At 46.5% G+C, this 21851-nt stretch overlaps 1 protein-coding gene across 2 annotated transcripts in view; it reads left to right on the top strand.

The window, feature by feature from the left end:
* The window catches only part of ADGRL3 (adhesion G protein-coupled receptor L3), a 643814-nt gene that overhangs the window by 570445 nt on the left and 51518 nt on the right, over nucleotides 1-21851 (top strand). For both annotated transcript variants that reach the window (XM_069977905.1, XM_069977904.1), the window contains exon 18: nucleotides 17956-18022. In XM_069977905.1, the coding sequence (XP_069834006.1) occupies nucleotides 17956-18022 (67 nt within the window). The remainder of the gene's footprint in view (nucleotides 1-17955; nucleotides 18023-21851) is intronic.

The raw sequence follows: 21851 nt of genomic DNA, 5'->3' as shown, positions 1-21851 counted from the left end.
CAATTTTGTGTAGTCTAAGTTTAGCTTGGTACAACATGCCTTGAGTCCTTTTGAGCAAATCAATTGCAGCCTCTTCAGTAGGTAATGATTTGAGTCCATCATCAACAGAGAAGTCTTTTTCTACAAAGTCTCTGGCATCTGTACCATACACAGACTCTCCTTCTAACGCAGTTCTCCAAAGACCATAAGTCGCTACAGCGGGTGAAGGGCTGTTTCCAAATACGTGCACCCTCATGCGATACTCTACCATCTTCAAATTTGTGTCATTATTCTTGTACCACAGAAACCTGAGAAAATTCCTGTGGTCCTCTCTGACTACGAAACAGTGGAACATCTGTTCAATATCAGCGGTGATGGCAATAAGCTCTTTCCTGAACCTCATCACCACACCGACTAGGTTATTTGTGAGATTTGGACCTGTGAGAAGGATGTCATTAAAAGATACACCTTGATGTTTGGCGCTTGAGTCAAAAACAACCCTAATTTGATTAGGTTTCCGTGGATGGTATACTCCGAATGAAGGTAAGTACCAGCACTCCTCGTTCTTCCTTAAGGGTGGAGCTGGTTCTGCATGGTTGTTACGGAATATTTTTTCCATAAAAGCGACAATGTGTTCTCTCATTTCAGCCTTGCTGTTTAGGGTACGCTGAAGAAAGTTAAATCCGGACAAAGCTTGTTCCCGATTGTTTGGGAGTCTTACCCTGATGGCTCGGAAGGGTAATGGGGAAACCCAGGGCCGTTTTAATACATTGGTGGGCCCAGTGCACAGCCCTCAAGAGTGGGCCCCCCCTTCCCTTTCAGCACATTGTATAATGTACTGAATTTGCCCCCACACTGTATCAAGAGCCCCAATACATACAGTAGTTACCTTATAACACTATTTCCACCATACAGTGATTACATATTACATAAAAACTGCCCTGAACAAAACAGAAAGATATCACCAATGATACCATTACCTAATACCGCCACATCATGACCCCTAACACTACAACCCTATAACAGAGTGCAGTTACATCCAGTGACTCACCGGGGGCGTCTTCTCCGATCAGAGTCTGTCACCTTTTCTTTTTCTCTCCATCCAGCCTGGGCCACCTTGAAGTCTTCTCCTGGCTGTGAATCTTCTCTCCAGAATCTGCCAGACAAATATTTTAGGCTCCAACACATACAGTAGTTAGGTCCCTTGTACCCCTATACAGTAGTTACACCCCTCTGTGCCTCCATAGTTTTAAGGTGTCCCTGTAGTATATAGCCCCTCATGTGCTCCTCCAGTTATATACAGCTCTCCTGTGTGCTCCCCCATTAGTATATAGCCCCCCTGTGCACTCTCCCCAGCAGTATATAGCCCCCCTGTGCTCTCCCACAATAGTATATAGCCCCCTGTGCTCTCCCCCAATAGTATATAGCCCCCCTGTGCTCTCCAATAGTATATAGACCCCTATGCTCTCCCACAATAGTATATAGCCCCCCTGTGCTCTCCCCCAATAGTATATAGCCCCCCTGTGCTCCCCCAATAGTATATAGCCCCCCTGTGCTCTCCCCAATAGTATATAACCCCCCTGTGCTCTCCCCCATAGTATATAGACCCCTGTGTTCCCCAATAGTATATAGCTCCCTGTGCTCCCCAATAGTATATAGCTCCCCTGTGCTCCCCAATAGTATATAGCTCCTTTGAGCTCCCCAATAGTATATAGCCCCCTGTGCTCCCCAATAGTATATAGCTCCCCTGTGCTCCCCCATAGTATATAGCCCCCTGTGCTCCCCCATAGTATATAGCCCCCTGTGCTCCCCCATAGTATATAGCCCCCTGTGCTCCCCAGTAGTATATATCCCCCTGTGCTTCCCAGTAGTATATAGCTCCCCTGTGCTCCCCAGTAGTATATAGCTCCCCTGTGCTCCCCATAGTATATAGACCCCTGTGCTCCCCATAGTATATAGACCCCTGTGCTCCCCCATACTATATAGCTCCCCTGTGCTCCCCCATAGTATATAGCTCCCCTGTGCTCCCCATAGTATATAGACCCCTGTGCTCCCCAATAGTATATAGCTCCCTGTGCTCCCCAATAGTATATAGCTCCCCTGTGCTCCCCAATAGTATATAGCTCCTTTGAGCTCCCCAATAGTATATAGCCCCCTGTGCTCCCCAAAAGTATATAGCTCCCCTGTGCTCCCCCATAGTATATAGCCCCCTGTGCTCCCCCATAGTAGCCCCCTGTGCTCCCCCATAGTAGCCCCCTGTGCTCCCCCATAGTATATCGCCCCCTGTGCTCCCCCATAGTATATAGCCCCCTGTGCTCCCCAGTAGTATATAGCCCCCGTGCTTCCCAGTAGTATATAGCTCCCCTGTGCTCCCCAGTAGTATATAGCTCCCCTGTGCTCCCCAGTAGTATATAGCTCCCCTGTGCTCCCCATAGTATATAGACCCCTGTGCTCCCCATAGTATATAGACCCCTGTGCTCCCCCATACTATATAGCTCCCCTGTGCTCCCCCATAGTATATAGCTCCCCTGTGCTCCCTATAGTATATAGACCCCTGTGCTCCCCATAGTATATAGACCCCTGTGCTCCCCATAGTATATAGACCCCTGTGCTCCCCAGTAGTATATAGTCCCCTGTGCTCCCCCATAGTATATAGCTCCCCTGTGCTCCCCCATAGTATATAACTCCCCTGTGCTCCCCCATAGTATATAGCTCCCTGTGCTCCCCCATAGTATATAGCTCCCCTGTGCTCCCCCATAGTATATAGCCCCCCTGTGCTCCCCAATAGTATATAGCCCCCCTGTGCTCCCCCATAGTATATAGCCCCCCTATGCTCCTCCATAGTATATAGCTCCCCTGTGCTCCCCCATAGTATATAGCCCCCTGTGCTCCCCCATAGTATATAGCTCCCCTGTGCTCCCCCATAGTATATAGCCCCCTGTGCTCCCCCATAGTATATAGCCCCCTGTGCTCCCCATAGTCTATAGCCCCCTGTGCTCCCCCATAGTATATAGCTCCCCTGTGCTCCCCCATAGTATATAGCCCCCTGTTCTCCCCTATAGTATATAGCTCCCCTGTGCTCCCCCATAGTATATAGCTCCCCTGTGCTCCCCCATAGTATATAGCCCCCTGTGCTCCCCAATAGTATATAGCTCCCCCTCCCATATAACATTGAAAAAAACAAACACTTTTACTCACCTAGGTCCACGCGTTCCTCTTCTCTTTCCTCTTGTGGCCGCACTTCCTGCGGTCACAAGAGGCTGCACTCCCCTTACCCTCGCGCCGACGCTCCAGTGACGTCGGGCGCTAGAGGGAGAGTGCGGCCTCTTGTGACCGCAGGAAGTGCGGCCACAAGAGTGACTGACAGGGAGGGAGCCAATGGCTCTCTCTGTGTCAGTGTCGCTGCTGCTGCAGCGCTGGAGCGAACGGCGGGGCCCTGCAGGGGGCGCCATGGAGGGGTAAGTAGATTACCCATCCATGGCGCTCCCCCCTGACAGGCTGGTGGCCGGAGCCCTGTGCGACCGCACTGGTCGCACATAGCAAGCGCCGGCCTGCTCGGGGGGGCCCCTTTAATCAGTGGGCCCGGTGCACGTGCACCATGTGCCCTCTGGTTAAAGCGGCCCTGGGGAAACCCAGTGGTTGTTTTCATCTTTAAAGAACTCAGAGTCCATTATCTTGACAAATTCTCTGTCCTCTACTGACAAGGCTACTTTATGATCATCCTTAGTTGTATAAAACACTAATCTTCCCAAGTTGTCAGCATAGGGGGAGGGAATGACTTCAGGCAGCTGTAAGAGATTTGGCATGTTCTCTTTCACCTCATAGTGATGAGGGCATGGCTTGATGTAAGTTGTGCGTCCATCGCTGCGCACATAAGTCTTAAAGGAGTCAACTCCTGAGTGCTCCAAGCATACATTTCCTATGACTACCCATCCTAAGTCCAGTCTCTGGGCGTACGGGGCATAGTCTGGACCATTATACTGTTGATGCACCTTGTGTACCCTTAAATTGTCCCTGGCAAGCAGGAGTAAAATCTCAGCTTCTGAATCCAGAGGTGGGTTAACACTGGCCAGGTGCCTTAGATGAGGTTGGCGGAATGCAGCTTCTGAGGTAGGAATCTCATCCCTATGGTTGGGTATTTGATCACATTCGATCAACGTTGGTAGGGGTATTTCCGTATGTCCGTTGATTGGAGAAGCGATAAATCCCTGTGCCCTCCTGCCATTAGTCTCTATGCTACCAGAGCAAGTGTTTAAGGTGTAGGGTTTTGCTGGTCCTTTGATTCCAAAGGCTTCAAAGAATTTAGGCCCTGCTAGGGACCGGTTACTTTGGTCGTCAATGATGGCATACATTTTTACAGCTTTTTCTAGTTGTCCCTCTGGATAAACCTTGATTAGGCATATTTTGGCACAACATTTGTTTCTCTTGCTCTCCCCACATACCTCCAAGCAAGAGCAGGAAATTTCTGTAGCAGTGTTAGTGTCATTCTGAGGCTCCCCGCCGTGACTTGGAGCAGGACTAACAGTGACTTCGGCCAGTGAGTCTTTGCCGAGTGGGGTTGGGTGCATAGCTGTGGCATGTCTGTCACTGTATCAAAAATACAAAAATGTCTAGTGTGAACAAAGTCTCTTATACACTGTGTGTGTCAATGATCCGCACAGGTGATGTGCACTCTCAGACTCCCAGGCTGCCACTAGCCCGTACATATGCAATAATATCGGATATAAAGGTGCTGGAGTGCCGTATAAATACGTACAATACTGTTTATGATTCCTTATATTTTCATGAGTAAGGGGTCTGCCCCGAAACGTCGCGTCACGGCAGTAAGGAACGCCCACTCCGTTCTATGCACACCCGAGAGAGCCCACTAGCTACCGATATGGATTCACCATGCGAAGATTTCTAAAATAAAACGGATAAAATTCAGCAACTGAAACGTAGTCTACCTCTCCTTTATTTCTGAAAATATAAGGAATCATAAACAGTATTGTACGTATTTATACGGCACTCCAGCACCTTTATATCCGATATTATGTCTGTCACTGTGACACTCCTCACACTTGATGGCAGATTTACAGTCCTTGGCCATATGCTCTAATGAGGCGCAGCATCTGAAGCATACCCCAAGCTCAGTGAGGATTTTCTTGCGCTCTTGTAAGGTTTTAGATCTGAATCCTCTGCATTTGTATAATGGGTGAGGTTTTTTATGTATGGGGCATTCACGATTGAAGGAATTGTCCCTAGAGGAGATAGTGTTGTATTGTTTATCCATGCATTCTGCAGGTGGTGGCAGGTTTGTCTTTCTAACTTTCACGCTGTTCTTAAAATTTCTGTGTTTATAAGTGACACTTTCATACCTTGATGATGATGTCACTGAAGCTGTAGTGTTGAACTCCAGGAAATCAAGGCTGGGGTCGTTCCTCATCTGAGCCTGTTTATCGATGAAACTGCAGAAATGAATAAATGGTGGAAAGGTGAAATTGTGTGCTCTTTTGTATCTTGAGAATAATGTTGCCCATTTCTCTTGCAAACTGTGAGGCAGTTTTGTGACAATTGGGTTCACTCCATGGGCAGTATCCAGATAGCACAGTCCAGACAGACGTGGGTCTCTTTTAGCAAGTTCCAGTTCCATAAGCAGATCGCTTAAGTCCTGAAGCTTCTGGACTTCCTTTAGACTGATCTTTGGGACGTTCTGCAGTCTCTTAAATAGGGCTTTTTCTATTGCTCCTGCACTGCCAAAGGTACGTTCAAGTCTTTGCCAGGCGGCAGTGAGACCTGCCTCTGCTTGTCCCACATAGACAGTTCTGAGGCTTTTAATACGATTTGTAGAGCCCGGGCCCAACCATTTGACCATGAGATCAAGCTCCTGCTCTGCGGTTAAGTTAAGGTTGGCAATGGCAGCCTTGAAGGTTGCTTTCCAAGCTCTGTAGCTCTCTGCACAGTCATCAAATTTTGAGAGACTGGTGTTGATTAACTCTCTGCTCACCATGAACCTGGCAAACTCAGATATATCTGACTTCTCACTGCTTGTTGCTGTGACGACCTGTGGTGCCCATTGGGCGTATGGACTGCCTGGCGTGAAAGGGTGAGATGTTCCTGGGTAAAATGATGTTGCTGCAGGATTGAGCTGTGGTTTAACCTCTGGGGGTTCTGATGGCCCCTGCTGTGGGCCAGAAATGTCTTGTAGCCGTCTTGCTGTGATACCTGTCCTTGAGAGGGCACATCAGAATAATGGTTTTTAGTTTGTGTGGGTGCTGAGGATGACACTGCAGATAGTGTTGACTCGAAGGTTTGAGCATTGTCGGCTTGAACAGTACTGGAAATAGGGGCCACTGAAGATGACTGTCTTAGCACGTAGTCACTGGTTCGATCAATTGGATTGTCTATTTCTTTTGGTGGCAAGCAAACTGGATCAAGATTTTGGTACAATGCTTGCTCAAGTACCTTTACTTTAGCTAATGCAATTTCCTATTCCATCTCTGATCGAAGGAGCTTTATCTGAGCCTCTGCATTTATGCGGGCCTCTAATATTCTGTCACTCAAAACTTAGCTTCTAGAGCACGATGATCTGTAAGACTGAGAGGAATGTTTAGATGAATTTGATCGGTGTGATCTAGTTTCTTGCAAATGAGAGATACAGAGTTCCACTTTTTTTTTAACATCCTGCACCATGGCGTCTCTTTCTATGGCTCTTGATTCTACCTTGCTCAGTTCCAATAAGGCTTCATCGATATTAGAGTCTTTTAAAAAGGGGATATACTTTGCAGACAGTCTCTTATATCTTTTATGAGCTGTGTATAACTTTCCAACAGCATTTTGTAAACTCTTAGCGTCACCCTTGGTGGATTGAAATCCTGACAAGAGGGAGGCAACTCGTTCCCATAGCTCTTCTAAGTTATCACAGAGCTCATCTTTTGTGGTATAGTAGTTCTCAATGACTTTTAGTGTTGGTTTGGAAGAGCGTTTTGGTCGTACGACTTGGTCTGCTAGAAGAGTACGTTTTACTTCCTGCTCTTCAAAATGTTCAGATTCAAGTAGTTTTTGCTGTATTCCATCACTGGAGAATTGCGCAATATGCTTTTCTGCCATTTAGATATAGGATGCACTGTCTCTTTAAGAAAGCAGGCTTCTGATTTGGGGGCTGAAGATTGCTGCACTGCTTCTACGGGACACCCCAGATGATTCCCTAGGTTTTCTGAGTGCATTTTTGGGGTTTGTAGTCTGGGCGTCCGCAGCAATCTGAGGTAAATATATATAGCAAGTCTTTTTGGAGGGGTATGGTATAAGGGAAACTTGTAGTGTAGGATACGTGACGCACTGTGTGCTTCCCTTCAGGATTGTCCAGTCATGTTTTGTGGCTTGGCAGATTTGCTGTACATGTGCATTTTGCTAAGGAGATTTCTGAGGTAACTGGACTCTAAGGCAATTTCTGACTGTTCTGTCTCCACATGAGGCGAATGAAGGTGTAACTGGCTGAGTGACTGTGAGACTCTCCTACCTTCGTATCCAGAATGTAGAGCAGACCGGACCAGCACCAGCTCGGCTTTTGAAGACTTATATAGTTCACAGTGATATGAATGATATGAAGATTTGGTTTATTGAACTGGGATACAGCAGTAATAGATGATACAACACTGTAGTTATTTCTGTAGTTATTAATGTTTCTGCTGAGGTACTTCTGAGATATTGCTGTGGCTATTGCTGGTCAGAAATTGATGCCTTCACAAGCCCAAGAACAAGTGTACTCCCTGTCTCACAGTAAGGACCAAAATGGTACCTGACAGCAGGTTGCTAGGAGACAGACCTGTGAAAGCACACCCAGTTTGAAAAACTTAATTAAAAAGAACAAGAGTGAGCAGACACAAATTCCGTCCAGCAAATGGCAGCATAGAAAACAATGCATAGAATAGACGATAAAAATTAATGTAGAGCTATAGAATAACAGCTGAAACTATAACTATAAGGAAAAAACAGCACAATGTATACCATACAGCACCCACAGCACTGTATGGAGACATGTTACTCCCTATTCTATGTGTTTGCTCAGTAGTTTCCACTAACACATTGCAACAAAGAAGAATACCCAGTAAGTTATCCATATCTGTGTATCCTAACACTGTCTCGTGATCTATCTATCTATCTATCTATCTATCTATCTATCTATCTATCTATCTATCTATCTCCTATCTATCTATCTATCTATCTATCTATCTATCTATCTATCTATCTATCCCATGAATCCCTCTGGTCTGTCTATCTAATATATGTAATTAATATTGTGTACCTTGCCACGCTTCTAAAGAATATTGAGTAAAAAATTGAACTACAAGGCTAAGCAAGCCTAGGGGGATCACTGAACTATTAGGCATTATGATGATATCAATGTCAAAAAGTGTGCACCATGGGGGAGATTTATCAAACATGGTGTAAAATCAAACTAGCTAAATTGCCCCTAGCAACCTATCTGATGTCACCTTTCATTTTCCAAAGAGTCTGTGAGGAATGAAAGGTGGAATCTGATTGGTTGCTAGGGGAAACTGAGCCAGTTTCACCATGTTTGATAAATCTTCCCCCATATGCCCATTGCTGATGTCTTCTTTATATTACTATAAATATTCCTCAGCCCACCTTACACCAAGTTGGTAGATGCATTACACTGCATAGAGTTGTAGTACTGCAAGGCCCAGAGTGCAAATGAATAAAGAGCACTTGAACTAACCTGCTATCATAGAAGTCCAGATATCTAGAAGTCCAGTCTAGAAGACCTGCTGCACGGACCACTTGGAGCAAGTACTACTTACCTGGACCTCTAGATATCCAGACTATCATCATAGTGCCTAATAGTTCAGTGATCCCCTAATGCTTGCTGAGCCTTTTAGTTCGATTTTTGTCTCAATATTCTTTATGAGCCTAGCACAATATTAATTACTGTAAGATAGACAGACCAGAGGGATTCATGGGATAGATAGAAGATTCCAAGGTGTTGTAATGAGGTTATCATCCTTCTCTATTTCACAGATGGGTGCAGTAAATGTTAGCTACGCCTCTGATTTTTGCCTCTGAGTATTGCCAATATTTGTTTGCTGTAAATGAAGAATGGAAGGGGCTGAGGGTTACCCATGTAATTAGATAAATAAATATGACTTGTTGGTATGAATATTACAACAAAAATAACATTTGTCTTGGCTTCTAATTCTTTGTCAAAATGTTATTCTGTTTGAGATATACAGAATGAGTAAGGAGTCCTCTCAATACCAATTCTATATACAGTATAGCAGTCTGTGGTTAGCGCCACCTATGTCATATTTTATTCCCTTTACCTCTGTTGTCACATTGTATTGCATCTGTAGACCTGATGTCCTGAAGTTTAGGTTCATGTTGTTACTTTCATGAATGTTTGTTATATTTTAGTTTCCTTATTTTTATTTGCCTAATTGGCAAGATGTTATTTGTGATACAGTGACGTGTATGAGCTGATGACCCCCAAGTGGGTATAATTCCAATTACAAGTAACCATCTGCTTTTGTCTCCTGTCCTCTCTATATCTAAAACTGTATCTTTCTAAAATTATATGGGAAATTTACCAATCTTTGTGCAATCTTTGTGTAATAGAGAAGCAGTTGCCGATAGGAATTCCAGCTTTTATTTTTCAGAGTTCTTTTCAATAAAATAAAAGAAACAATATGGTTTCTTGCTATCGGCAGCTACTCTGTTGTTTCTTTGCACAAGGTTTGATTAATCTCCATACTTGGTCTTCCCTTCTGAAAACGGTCCCCTCTCTGGTTCATCCTAAATGCAGCAGCCAGACTCCACTTCCTTTTCAGCTGCTACATCAATGCCTCCCCCTTTGTCAGTCATTACACTGTTAAAGGGGTACTCCAGCAAAAAATATTTAATCTTTTGTAACTTTTTGACACCAGTTGATTTGAAACAAAACAAATATAACCGGAGTACAGAATACAATACAAAATCCTGTGCCTCCCTCCATCTCCTCCCTGTCACGGCCGCGGCGGCGTCCCGTGCTCCGGGCCGCCGCCGTGACCTCTCTCTGCCCCATGCAGCCGCCGGGGTCCTTGTGCAGGGACCCGGCGCTGCTACCCTTTCGGCCCCGGGGGGCGCCTTACCTCGCCCCGCTCCTGTCTCCATCTGTGCCGGCCGGTGCGCGCGTCCCCACCTCCTAGGCCGCGCGTGCCGGCTGTCTCTGATTTAAAGGGCCAGTCCGCCCCTAATTGGTAGTTGCACTAATCACTCCCTATATATTCCAGCCCTTCCCCACTACAGGTGTTGGAGCCTCTGCATGCTTCCCATAGCGTTTGGCCCAGCTCCCTGTTGTTCCTGACCTTAGTCCTTGTTCCTTGTTCCTGTCCGCAGTCCTTGTCCCTTGTCCCTAGTCCCTGCCCGCTGCCTTCCCATTGTTCCTGAGTCCTGTCTGCCACCTGCGATCACGCCTACAGACCTCTGCCTGCACTATCTCCTGCTTACTGCTCATGCCACGCCTCGCCTGCCCTCACTAGCAACCAAGCCAGGGGTAGCGACCTGGGGGTCGCCTGCCGCAGCAAGTCCATCCCTCCTTGCGGCGGGCTCTGGTGAAAGCTAGCGGCCCCTTAGACTCCGCTCCCTGGTGAGGTTAGTGCCATCGGTAGTGACGGTTCAGTGGATCCACTACTCCAGGCGTTACAGTAGGCTCCAACCATGGATCCCGGCGAGGTGCCTGATCTCCGTGACGTAGCCAGAGTGGTCGCTCAACAGGCTCAACAAATCCAGCAACAGTCGCAGCAGATCCAGCAACTGACTGCCGCCTTACAGCAGCATACTACAGCTCAGCGCTCACCACCTCCTGCAGCCTCTTTGAGACTTCGACTGGCTCTCCCGAGTAAATATGGAGGCAATCTCAAGTTGTGCAGGGGATTCCTGACTCAATGCACCATGCATATTAAACTCTTAAATAGTCAGTTCCCCACCGAGCGCTCTAAAGTGGCTTTCATCATCAGCCTATTGGAGGGTAGAGCTTTGGCCTGGGCCATGCCGCTGTGGGACCGAGATGATCCTGTTGCTGCCAATCTCCGAACCTTCCTGGCCGAGTTTTGCTCCGTATTTGAGGAACCTGCCCGTGCTTTTTCAGCTGAGACTGCTCTCCTCAACCCCTCTCAAGGGAGCTCCTCTGTTGGTGACTACGCCATCCAGTTCCGCACTCTGGCAGCTGAATTAGACTGGAATGAGGCCTCTCTAATAGCCTCCTTCAAGAAGGGCCTATCCAGTTGGGTGAAAGACGTGCTCTCCGCCCGCGACCTCCCTACATCTCTGAGCGATCTAATCCTACTGGCTACCAGAGTCGACAACCGATTTTCCGAGAGAGAGGAGGAGGTCCGGCAAGAATGGCGACTAAGCCTGCCCCGTCGCCATCACCGCCTAGCACCGGTTTTCCAGAATCCTGTTGCTCCTGTACCCCAGTCGACTCCTGAGGTTCCAATGCAAGTAGAACGAGTTCGCCTGACTCCTCATGAGAGGGCTCGCCGACTAGAGCTGAATCTCTGTCTCTATTGCGGTGGCTCTGATCACTTCCAGCAGAGATGTCCCCAACGTCCTCAGTGTCCGGGAAACGCTCGCACCTAGGTTCGGTAGGAGAGGCCTCCCTAGGTGTGAATGCCACCTCTCCAAGATTGTCTATGCCAGTTTCCATCCAGACGCCCTCAGGACAAATTCACCAGACTACTGCCTTCATCGTCTCCGGGTCTGCGGGCAGTTTCATTGCAGCTACCTTAGTCCAAAAATGGCGGCTACCCGTGATCCAGCTAGCCCAATCCCTGTCTATCTCCTCGGTCACGGGCGAGACTCTTGCTGAAGCTGTGCTCTACCAGACTGCACCTCTAGTCCTCCAGGTGGGCGCTTTACATCAGGAGAAGATCTCCTTCTACGTCTTGCGGCTTTCCTCTTCCGACATCCTGCTGGGTCTACCTTGGCTGCAATTACATACCCCTAAGGTAGACTGGAGAACCAGGGAAATTCTCAGGTGGGGTCTGGACTGTCCTAACCGGTGTCTGAAGCTTCCTCAGCCCAAGAGATCTGTGACGTCACCTGACTCCGTCAAGCCTCTACCCGGCCTACCGGCAGAATACCAAGACTTGGCTGACGTCTTTTCTGCCAAAGAGGCGGACTCTCTACCCCCTCACCGGACATATGATTGTCCCATAGACCTCCTTCCTGGAACTTCTCCTCCACGAGGTCGAGTGTACCCTCTCTCCGTGCCCGAGACTGAGGCCATGTCTTCCTATATCCGGGAGAACCTACAGAAGCGTTTCATTCGCAAATCCACATCCCCTGCTGGCGCAGGATTCTTCTTTGTGCAGAAGAAGGACGGTTCTCTTCGTCCATGCATAGACTACAGGGGCCTAAATAAGGTGACAGTCAAGAACCGTTATCCTCTTCCACTTATTCCTGAACTATTCGACCTTCTCCGTGGAGCCAAGATCTTCTCTAAGCTGGACCTCAGAGGGAGCGTACAATTTAATCCGTATTCGTGAAGGAGACGAATGGAAGATCGCTTTTAACACCAGAGATGGGCACTACGAATACCTGGTCATGCCATTCGGCCTATGCAATGCCCCAGCGGTTTTCCAGGAATTCGTTAACGACATCTTCCGAGACCTCCTCTATGTCTGTGTCATTGTCTATCTTGACGACATTTTGGTATTCTCCCCTGACCAGCAGACTCACGTGACACAAGTACGTCAGGTCCTACGAAGACTACGGGCCAATCATCTGTACGCCAAGCTAGAGAAGTGCATTTTCCATCAGCACAGTCTTCCGTTTCTTGGGTATATTGTCTCCGACCAGGGTCTACAAATGGATCCGGCCAAGCTCTCAGCTGTTCTCCAGTGGCCACGTCCTGTGGGACTCAGAGCTATCCAACGCCTCCTAGGATTTGCCAACTACTATCGGCAGTTCATCCCACACTTCTCTACCCTGGTCGCACCCATCGTGGCTCTCACTAAGAAGAAGGCGGATCCCAGGCATTGGCCACCTGAGGCCGAGCAAGCCTTCACTAGCCTAAAGTCAGCCTTTGCTTCTGCTCCTGTGCTAGTTCGCCCTGATGCCACCAAGCCGTTTTCACTTGAGGTCGACGCATCTTCAGTAGGCGCTGGAGCCGTCCTCTCACAAAGGGACGCATCAGGCAAAACCCGAACCTATGGGTTCTTCTCAAAGACTTTCTCCCCTGCCGAGAGGAACTATACTATTGGCGACCGAGAACTCTTGGCGATTAAGTTGGCACTGGAGGAGTGGCGTCATCTCCTAGAGGGGGATAGGCATCCGGTAAATATCTACACGGACCACAAGAATCTTCTCTACCTCCAATCGACCCAACGTCTCAATCCCCGGCAGGCCAGGTGGTCGCTTTTCTTTTCACGTTTCAACTTCGTTATCCAATTCCGTCCGGCTGAGAAGAACGTGAAAGCCGATGCTCTCTCCCGAGCATCTGACGTCATGGGACAAGAGGACTCTCCTCGCCACATTATACCTCCCGATCGCCTAGTGCCAGTCGCCACATCCACTCTTCAAAGATTGCCTCCCGGTAAGACCTATGTGCGCCCTGCTCTTCGAAGACGGATCTTGAAATGGGGTCATTCCTCTATGGTGGCCGGGCATCCGGGAGTTCTAAAGACCGGGCAACTGATCTCCCGCCACTACTGATGGCCTAGCCTACTCCAAGATGTCAAGGACTTTGTGGCCTCCTGTACCATCTGTGCCAGAAACAAGTCCTCCCGTCAAAAACCTGCCGGCTTACTTCAGCCCTTGCCAGTTCCAGACCGCCCCTGGTGCCATATAGGCATGGACTTTGTCACAGACTTGCCTCCATCTGCGGGTAACACTTTCATTTGGGTTGTTACTGACCGCTTCTCCAAGATGTCCCACTTCGTGGCTCTTCCTGGACTACCATCAGCTCCTCGCCTGGCCCAGCTGTTCTTTCAGCATATCTTCCGCCTACATGGTCTTCCTCTTCATATAGTGTCTGACAGAGGCTCACAATTCGTCTCCAGATTCTGGCGTGCTCTCTGCTCTCAACTCCAAGTGAAGCTGGACTTCTCATCGGCCTATCATCCCCAGACCAATGGGCAAGTGGAAAGGGTCAATCAGGTCCTTGGCAATTATCTTCGACACTCCGTCTCCGCTCGCCAGGACAACTGGTCCAGTCTGCTTCCATGGGCTGAGTTCTCCTACAACCATCTGGACTCGAGTTCCACAGGCAAGTCACCCTTCTATGTGGTCTATGGGCATCACCCTCGTCCTCCTCTGCCTCTCTCTCCATCCTCTGAGGTCCCAGCCCTGGAATTGTTATCTGACCTGCAGTCGATCTGGGAACAGACTTGACAATCTTTGCTCAAGGCATCTGACCGCATGAAGGACCAGGCGGATAAGAGAAGAACACCTGCCACGAATTTTCTCCCAGGTGACAAAGTCTGGCTCTCTGCCAAATATGTCCGACTCAAGATTCCTAGCTACAAGTTGGGTCCTCGATTCCTCGGGCCTTTCTCGGTGCTAAAACGCATCAACCCTGTCACCTACAAACTCCGCCTACCCCCTACTATGCGGATTCCGAACGCCTTCCATGTTTCCCTCTTAAAGCCAGTGGTCCTCAACCGGTTCTCCAATAAGTCTTCGTTCACTGCTCCACAAGCCGTCTCTGACGACGTTTACGTTGTTAAAGACATTCTGGCCATGAAAACTGTCAGAGGGAGACGGTTCTTCCTAGTGGACTGGAGAGGATTTGGTCCTGAGGGAACCCGAGGCTAACATCCTGGACCAAGATCTCATCAAGAGATTCCTGCAGGCAAGAAAGAGGGGGAGTCCAAAGGGGGGGGTACTGTCACGTGCTCCGGGCCGCCGCCGCGACCTCTCTCTGCCCCATGCAGCCGCGGGGGTCCTTGTGCAGGGACCCGGCGCTGCTACCTGTTCGGCCCTGGGGGTGCCTTACCTCGCCCCGCTCCTGTCTCTGTCTGTGCCGGCCGGCGTGCGTGTTCCCACCTCCTAGGGTGCGCGCGCGCCGGCTGTCTCAGATTTAAAGGGCCAGTCCGCCCCTAATTGGTAGTTGCACTAATCACTCCCTATAAATTCCAGCCCTGCCCCACTACAGGTGTCGGAGCCTCTGCATGCTTCCCTTAGCGTTTGGCCCAGCTCCCTGTTGTTCCTGACCTTAGTCCTTGTTCCTTGTTCCTGTCCGCAGTCTTTCTCCCTAGTCCCTGCCCGCTGTCTTCCCATTGTTCCTGAGTCCTGTCCGCCACCTGCGATCACGCCTACAGACCTCTGCCTGCACTATCTCCTGCCTACTGCTCCTGCCACGCCTCGCCTGCCGTCACTAGCAACCAAGCCAGGGGTAGTGTAATAGAGCATGTTGAAAGGCAGCGATCTGTCATGGTCTTTTAACATGCTGAAAGATCACAATTATGGCAGCGACCATCTTTGCCTGAACAATGTAATGGTCGTTCCTCCCCTCTCACTGTCTGTGCGTGTAATAGGCCAGGCAGCAAGTGGCAGACAAGGGGGAAGCGAACACCAAGCTGACAGGTCGGCACTCACTTCTCCCGGAAAATCATGCTGTGCAGTACAGCCTTAAGGGTCCTATGAGACAAAGCGATTTTTTATTTTCTCCATTAACTATTGCAAATGAGCGCTTTTTTGCATAAGACCTGAAATCATTCACCATAATACACTGAATGATAGTCGTTAGTTACAATCGCAATTACGATCGTTATCACATTCGTTATTATGATCTTTTGTGTACTGTATATTCAGAGATTGGCTAGTGACTGGTTCACCCACCTTTATGTGCACTACTATTAATGAGGGACAAACTCCCACTTTATCTACCCCACTTTCTCCAGTGGTTAAAATGTAACTTTTATTGATGTCTCTAAAATTTATTTTTAACAAGTGCTTCTGTTATTGCACTGCGCACCTAATGCAACGTTTACACGGAGCTATAATTCGCCCAATCAATCGTTTAACAATTTTAAAGCAACGATTTTGTTTTTATAACGATCAGCGTTTAGACGAATAAATCGCTAGAAAAATCGTTTGAAAATTCGTAAGAAAAATTGTTATTGCTATAGTTTTTAAGATCGCTTAAGCCTATCTTTTACATAGGGTAAATTGGTGAAAGACTGTTTACACAAAGCGATCTGCAAATTTTCAGCAAATGACGAACGACGATTTAAGAACATGTTGAAAGATCAAAATGAACGAATTCTTACTTGTCGTTTGATCGTTTGCTGTGTTCCCACAGTACGATTATTGCTCAAATGGGATCGTTTATGCGAAAATTTGAACGATAATTGTTCCGTGTAATCGCAGCATAAGTCACTGATATCAGACTCAAATTAAGTCCTCCAGCCGGAGATACTCGTTTATTCCAGAGGAAGAGTGATCCATGCTGAGAGACTTTCCAGGTCACATCCCAGGCATCCCTGTCAGAAGATTGCCAAGCTAACAAAGCAATTCGCAAGTCGCTCATCTCTAGAAGTAACTGCCTTATTTTTACATTGTGGGAACATAGCCTTAAGGGTTATCTGACGTTAGAAAACCATGGTCACTTTCTTCCAAAGACAGCAGCAGTCTTGTCTCCAGTTTGGGTATAGATTTTCCAACTCAGTTCTATTGAAGTGAATGAAGCTTCATTGCAAACCACACCTGAGCTAGAGACAGGAGTTGTGTTGTATCTAGAACAGTGCTTCTCAAACTTTTTCTACTGGAGCCTCACCCAGCAGACCAAGGCAATGCCTGGGCCTCACCAGACTGACCAAGAGGATGTCTGGGCCTCACTATCTGTGGTGAAAGTCCATTTAGAAGCTGAAAATAATGCTCGGGCTACCTTTCACCCATCTCCCAAACTCTAGATACTAATAAATTAAGTACAAAATAAATTACTAATGTTGTTAAAATTGATATTTTTGCAAACAGCAAAAGGGCTGTGCAGATCATAGTTACTTTGTGAAAACTGGCTCCTCAGCTGGGCCTCACCAACAACTAGGGGGCGCCTCACAGTTTGAGAAGCACTGATCTAGAAGAAAGTGTTTTAGTAGGGGTCCTATTACACTAAACAAATTTTTATTTTCAACGATTAACAATAAAAGATTGCAAACAAGCGCTTTTGGAAACGACCTGAAACTATTCACCTTAATACATGGCATAAAAAGTCATAAGTTGCGATCATAATTACAATCATACTTACGCTCTAGTATATGAACGATCATACTTACAAACGATGTGTACATACACCAAAAGATTTGTGAACAATTAACAATGATTTTATGGTCAGCTCATGCATTTCATTGCTTGAAAGGGTTATTCTGGTGGGAAAAAAAAATCTTTTACATCAACTGGTTTCAGAAAGTTATATAGATTTCTTATTTCCTTCTGTTAAAAAAATCTTTAGTGTTTCAGTACTTATCAGCTCCTGTATGTCCTGCAGGAAGTGGTGTATTCTTTCCAGTCTGCCACAGTGCTTTATGCTGTCCTTAACTGTCCAGAGCAGTAACAAATGTGTGTACTATTAAAGGAATTGTCCCTACATCAATGTTGCTTATTATTATCGATGGAATAATAATTATGGGTGTAACTATAGGGGTGCATAGGGTCTGGTTGCACCTGTTCCCAAGAATCTGAGGAGTCCCATAAGGTTTTTTTTTTTTTTTACTATAAATAAACTATTATAGCATGTTACAGATTTTGCATTGCGGCCTGACACTTTCAAGTTACGCCTCTGTCTCTTTGCCGGTGGTCACGGGACACCCACTGATCAGATACTTTACTCTGAGTGATACATGATAGGTATCTGATCATGAGAGTCTGAAATTCTAATTTTATCAGATGGAAATAGCCTTTTTAAGTACTCTATTTATCAGTTTCGTCTACCATGCAAAACAGAAAATGACTGGTGAAAAAAAGTATAATTTTTTTTTACTCAATTTTGTTGTTTCATAGGTGTTGGCTTCGACATGATACCTACTTTATTTGGAGCTTTATTGGACCAGCTACCCTCATAATCATGGTAATTCTTTATCTATAATCTTTGCTTATTGCTTTTTATTAACTTCTCTAAAATATTAATTACAGCAGACGGGAATGGAATCTGTTAAGGGGAAATTTATAAACATTCATTTTTTTAATGCCATGCCAAATAATTATCAAGCAGAATTAGGCCACAATGACAAACATATATATATTTTTTTTGCCCACTTGACAGACATTTTTCTGTGCTCTCTCTGACTCACAAGGGTCATTCCTGTTATATTGTTGGGGCCCCTTCTGGGTCCTATGTGAGAATTGTTCACTACAGGATGTCTCCTCTTTGTCATCTTTTCTTTCTTTTTCCTTCTCTCCCCCTTCATCTAATTGGAATGCATCTGTCCCTTTCCTGTATGAATGTCTGCGGTACAACAGATTAGAAGAGCCACACATAATGTGCAGGGCCTTAATAGCCCAATAAAGAGGAAGAAGGCATTTCAATCATATCATTCGCTGAGAGCAAATATCCTCATTTTACAGGAGCTTCATTTTACTAATAATTTGTTTTTAAAATGTATGCTTAAAAATTATTCTATGTATTTCCTTGCTTTAGCGGATGAAAAGTAGAGAGGAGTGGGCATATTCTTTTCTAGAGTGGTCAACTTCATGTTATCGGACACCTATCATGACCCTGAAGGACGTTACCTACTGGTAACGGGTTCCATTCAAGGTTCCCCTATCTCTTTTCTTTCTTACCTTGCCCCTAATACAGGTTATGTTTTTTCAAACAACTATTCCCCCATTTCATAGGCTGACTGATTTTGGCTGGTGATTCTAATTTAGCTTTGGATGCCACATTGGATAAAAAACCTGGTGAATTGTCTAAGATCAGATCCCCATCCAAACAGGGTTTGTTATTGGCCAAATTGCTTCATGCACATGATCTCATAGATGCCTAGCGGGCGGGCAATCCTACTAAGGATTACAATTATTTTTCACTGGCTCATGCTTCTTACTCCAAGATAGATCATGTCTTACTTTCCTCCCTGTTGAATAACATGAAAGTGCAAAAGGAAACAATTAGGGGGGAGGCAGTTACTAAGGATTGCCTCTAGATTAAAGAAGGAAAGGGAAGCTACTTTAGCCCAAAAATCTCTTGAATATTCTAAATTGGTTAAGCAACACAAACAGGACCCTAAGTAAGACTTACTTTCTAAAATTAAGTTAGCTACAACTGAACTAATAAATGCCTTACTACAATCGTGGACCGTAGTCTATATTGGAAGCAGTATAGGTTTTTTAGCCAAAGCGATAAACCTGGTATGACTTGGGCTCACCCCTTGTAATAAATCTAATGTGGTCCCAATGATATGTATACTAGATGGCTCTCTTTCTCAACACCCCAAAAAAGTGATAGCGATCTTCTTTCATTTTATTCCAAATTATATGACAAGTGTCATGTAAAGCTAATTCTTTGTTGGCTGATATCTTGATACTGGCTATATCTGAGAAACATAGGGAGCTCATGGGTGATTCTATTTCCTTAGGGGAGGTAAAGTTTGTGGATAACACTCTTCAAGGTGGGATCAACTTTAGGCGCTGATGGGTTTTCCAGTTTGCATTACAAAAAATGTATTGATATCTTAGGCCCCCACCTTGTGCAACTTTCTCTTTTTTTTAACTCTTTTTATTCAAAAATACATTTAAAGAAACATCAGATTGTACAAACATACATTCAGTTAGGCAAAAAAAAGTACAGTACAGGGTTGTCAGGTCGTGAGGAGGCCGAAGTTAGTTAGAACAATCTTGGCAACAAAACGTAGACTGTACTTTTGTATCTAACTTGGGGGGAGGGGTTTCCAGGTGGAGGGGGCAGGGAAAGAGAACCAGACCAGTGCAAGTATTACTAGCTGAGATAAGTTGGGGATATTGCAAAGTTTAACCAGCTGCTTGTTGTTAGAGTTGTTAGAGGAAGGTCAGGGGTTAGAAGCTGAACAAGACAAGTCTTAGAGGGCGCCCAGTAATTCTACTGATATGAGGGGTGATACTACTCCAAAAATTGGAACTCCCTCGGTAGTGCCACCACAAATGCATATAGGAACCAGGGGTCACACCGCATTTCTGGCAGGCATCTGCATATTCAGGGTTTAATTTTTGAAATTTGGAGGGAGTGAGATACCAGCAGGAGAGGACTTTGTATCCATTTTCCTGCAGCCTAATGCAACTAGAGGTAAGTTCAGGGGCAGCAAGAATGGATTTAAAGGACAACTCCCGCGGGACCCCAAAAAAAAACAAAACACAGACACACACAGACACCATACTCACCATCTCTCCGGTGACGATCGCCACTCGATTCGCCCGCCGTCCGCCTCTCCGTCGCCGCCGTCCGCCATCCAGCGATGTCTCCGACTTCCGGGTCCAGGGGATGGAAAAGGCTGCCAGTGCGCTTGCACACCGGCAGCCTTTTCATTGGCTGGAGCGCATCACATGGCTTCCAGCAAGCTCAGCCAATCAGGGCTGAGCAAGCTGGAAGCCATGTGATGCGCTCCAGCCAATGAAAAGGCTGCTGGTGCGCATGTGCACCAGCAGCCTTTTCATCCCCATTCACTTTGCATGAAGACGCCGAGGAGGAAGAAGACCCGGACCGCCCCTCGGCTCTGACGTCGTCGTCACCAGATGCCGCCCCGGAGAAGAGGACCGTGACGATCGTAATAGGTAATGTATACATTCTTTAACTTCCGGGGTGGGGGGTCGGGGGTCCGAAAGTGGGGGAAGGGGGCCAGGCCGGGTATTTAACCACATTACAAAGTTATATAACTTTGTAATGTGTGTTAAATGAGCAAAAAAAAAATTTTGTGGGAGTTGTCCTTTAAAGGCTCTGTAAAAAGGTGCATGAGGTTGCACTGTCGGAGGGGGTGCCTCCGTGAGTTGCTTATAAAACATAGAAGTTTCTAGGGGGGCTTTACTGTAGAATCAGTTTATCAAACCAAGTGGTGGCTGTGGTGATTCTGTAAGGAGGTTACTAAAGGGTTAAGTGGGTTAAGCAATCTAGTATAAGTAAGAAGTAAGTCTAGTTTTGGGCAATTGATGATCTGGCACACCTCTTTGTGTGTTGGAAGCAGTCCCACTGGGAACAGTAAGTGTAAAGGTAGTGTGTTGAGACGAAGAGAGAAAGAAAAGGTAGACTTGGTTAAGTTAGTTGAGATATCCAGTAAGTCTTGGGTTTGTAGAAGGGGAGAAGGATGGAACAGAAATTGGAAAGAATTCTTATTTGCAAGCCAAATATCATAGGTGAGCCTGGTGCAGCTTAAAAATGTGATTAGGGATGGGGCCCACCCTAGCTCTGAGTCTTTTAAAGCCTACATATCTGTTATTCGCAAACCCCAAAAAGACCATTGTCAATGTGAGAATTATAGACCAATTTCACTAATTAATGGCAATATTAAAATATTTTCTAAAACTTTGACAATTTGGATTCATTTATTTATAGAACAATATATTTATTTGTGATCAGGTGGACATCCCTAATTAGGGATGGGTACGAACTTGCCGAGGTTAGGGTTTCGTATGAACCCGAATGCTCGGCATCAGATTCCCGCTGTCTGCCCGCTCCGTGCAGCGGGTGGATACAGCGGGAGGACCGCCTGGAAAACTGGGATACAGCCTATGGCTATGGCTGTATCCCAGTTTTCCAGGCGTTCCTCCCACTGTATCCACCCTCTCCACGGAGCGGGCAGACAGCGGGAATCATTTCCGAGAGTTCGGGTTTGTACGAACCCGAACTAGGTTCGGACCATCCCTATCCCTGATCAACAAGCTGCAGATCAAACAAGGAGGGTTATTGATCTTTTATCTTTAGTGCAGTCAAAGTG

This window comes from Dendropsophus ebraccatus, chromosome 7, assembly GCF_027789765.1.
Source record: "Dendropsophus ebraccatus isolate aDenEbr1 chromosome 7, aDenEbr1.pat, whole genome shotgun sequence".
Taxonomy (NCBI): domain Eukaryota; kingdom Metazoa; phylum Chordata; class Amphibia; order Anura; family Hylidae; genus Dendropsophus; species Dendropsophus ebraccatus.
This window is presented reverse-complemented; position numbering and strand designations above follow the sequence as displayed.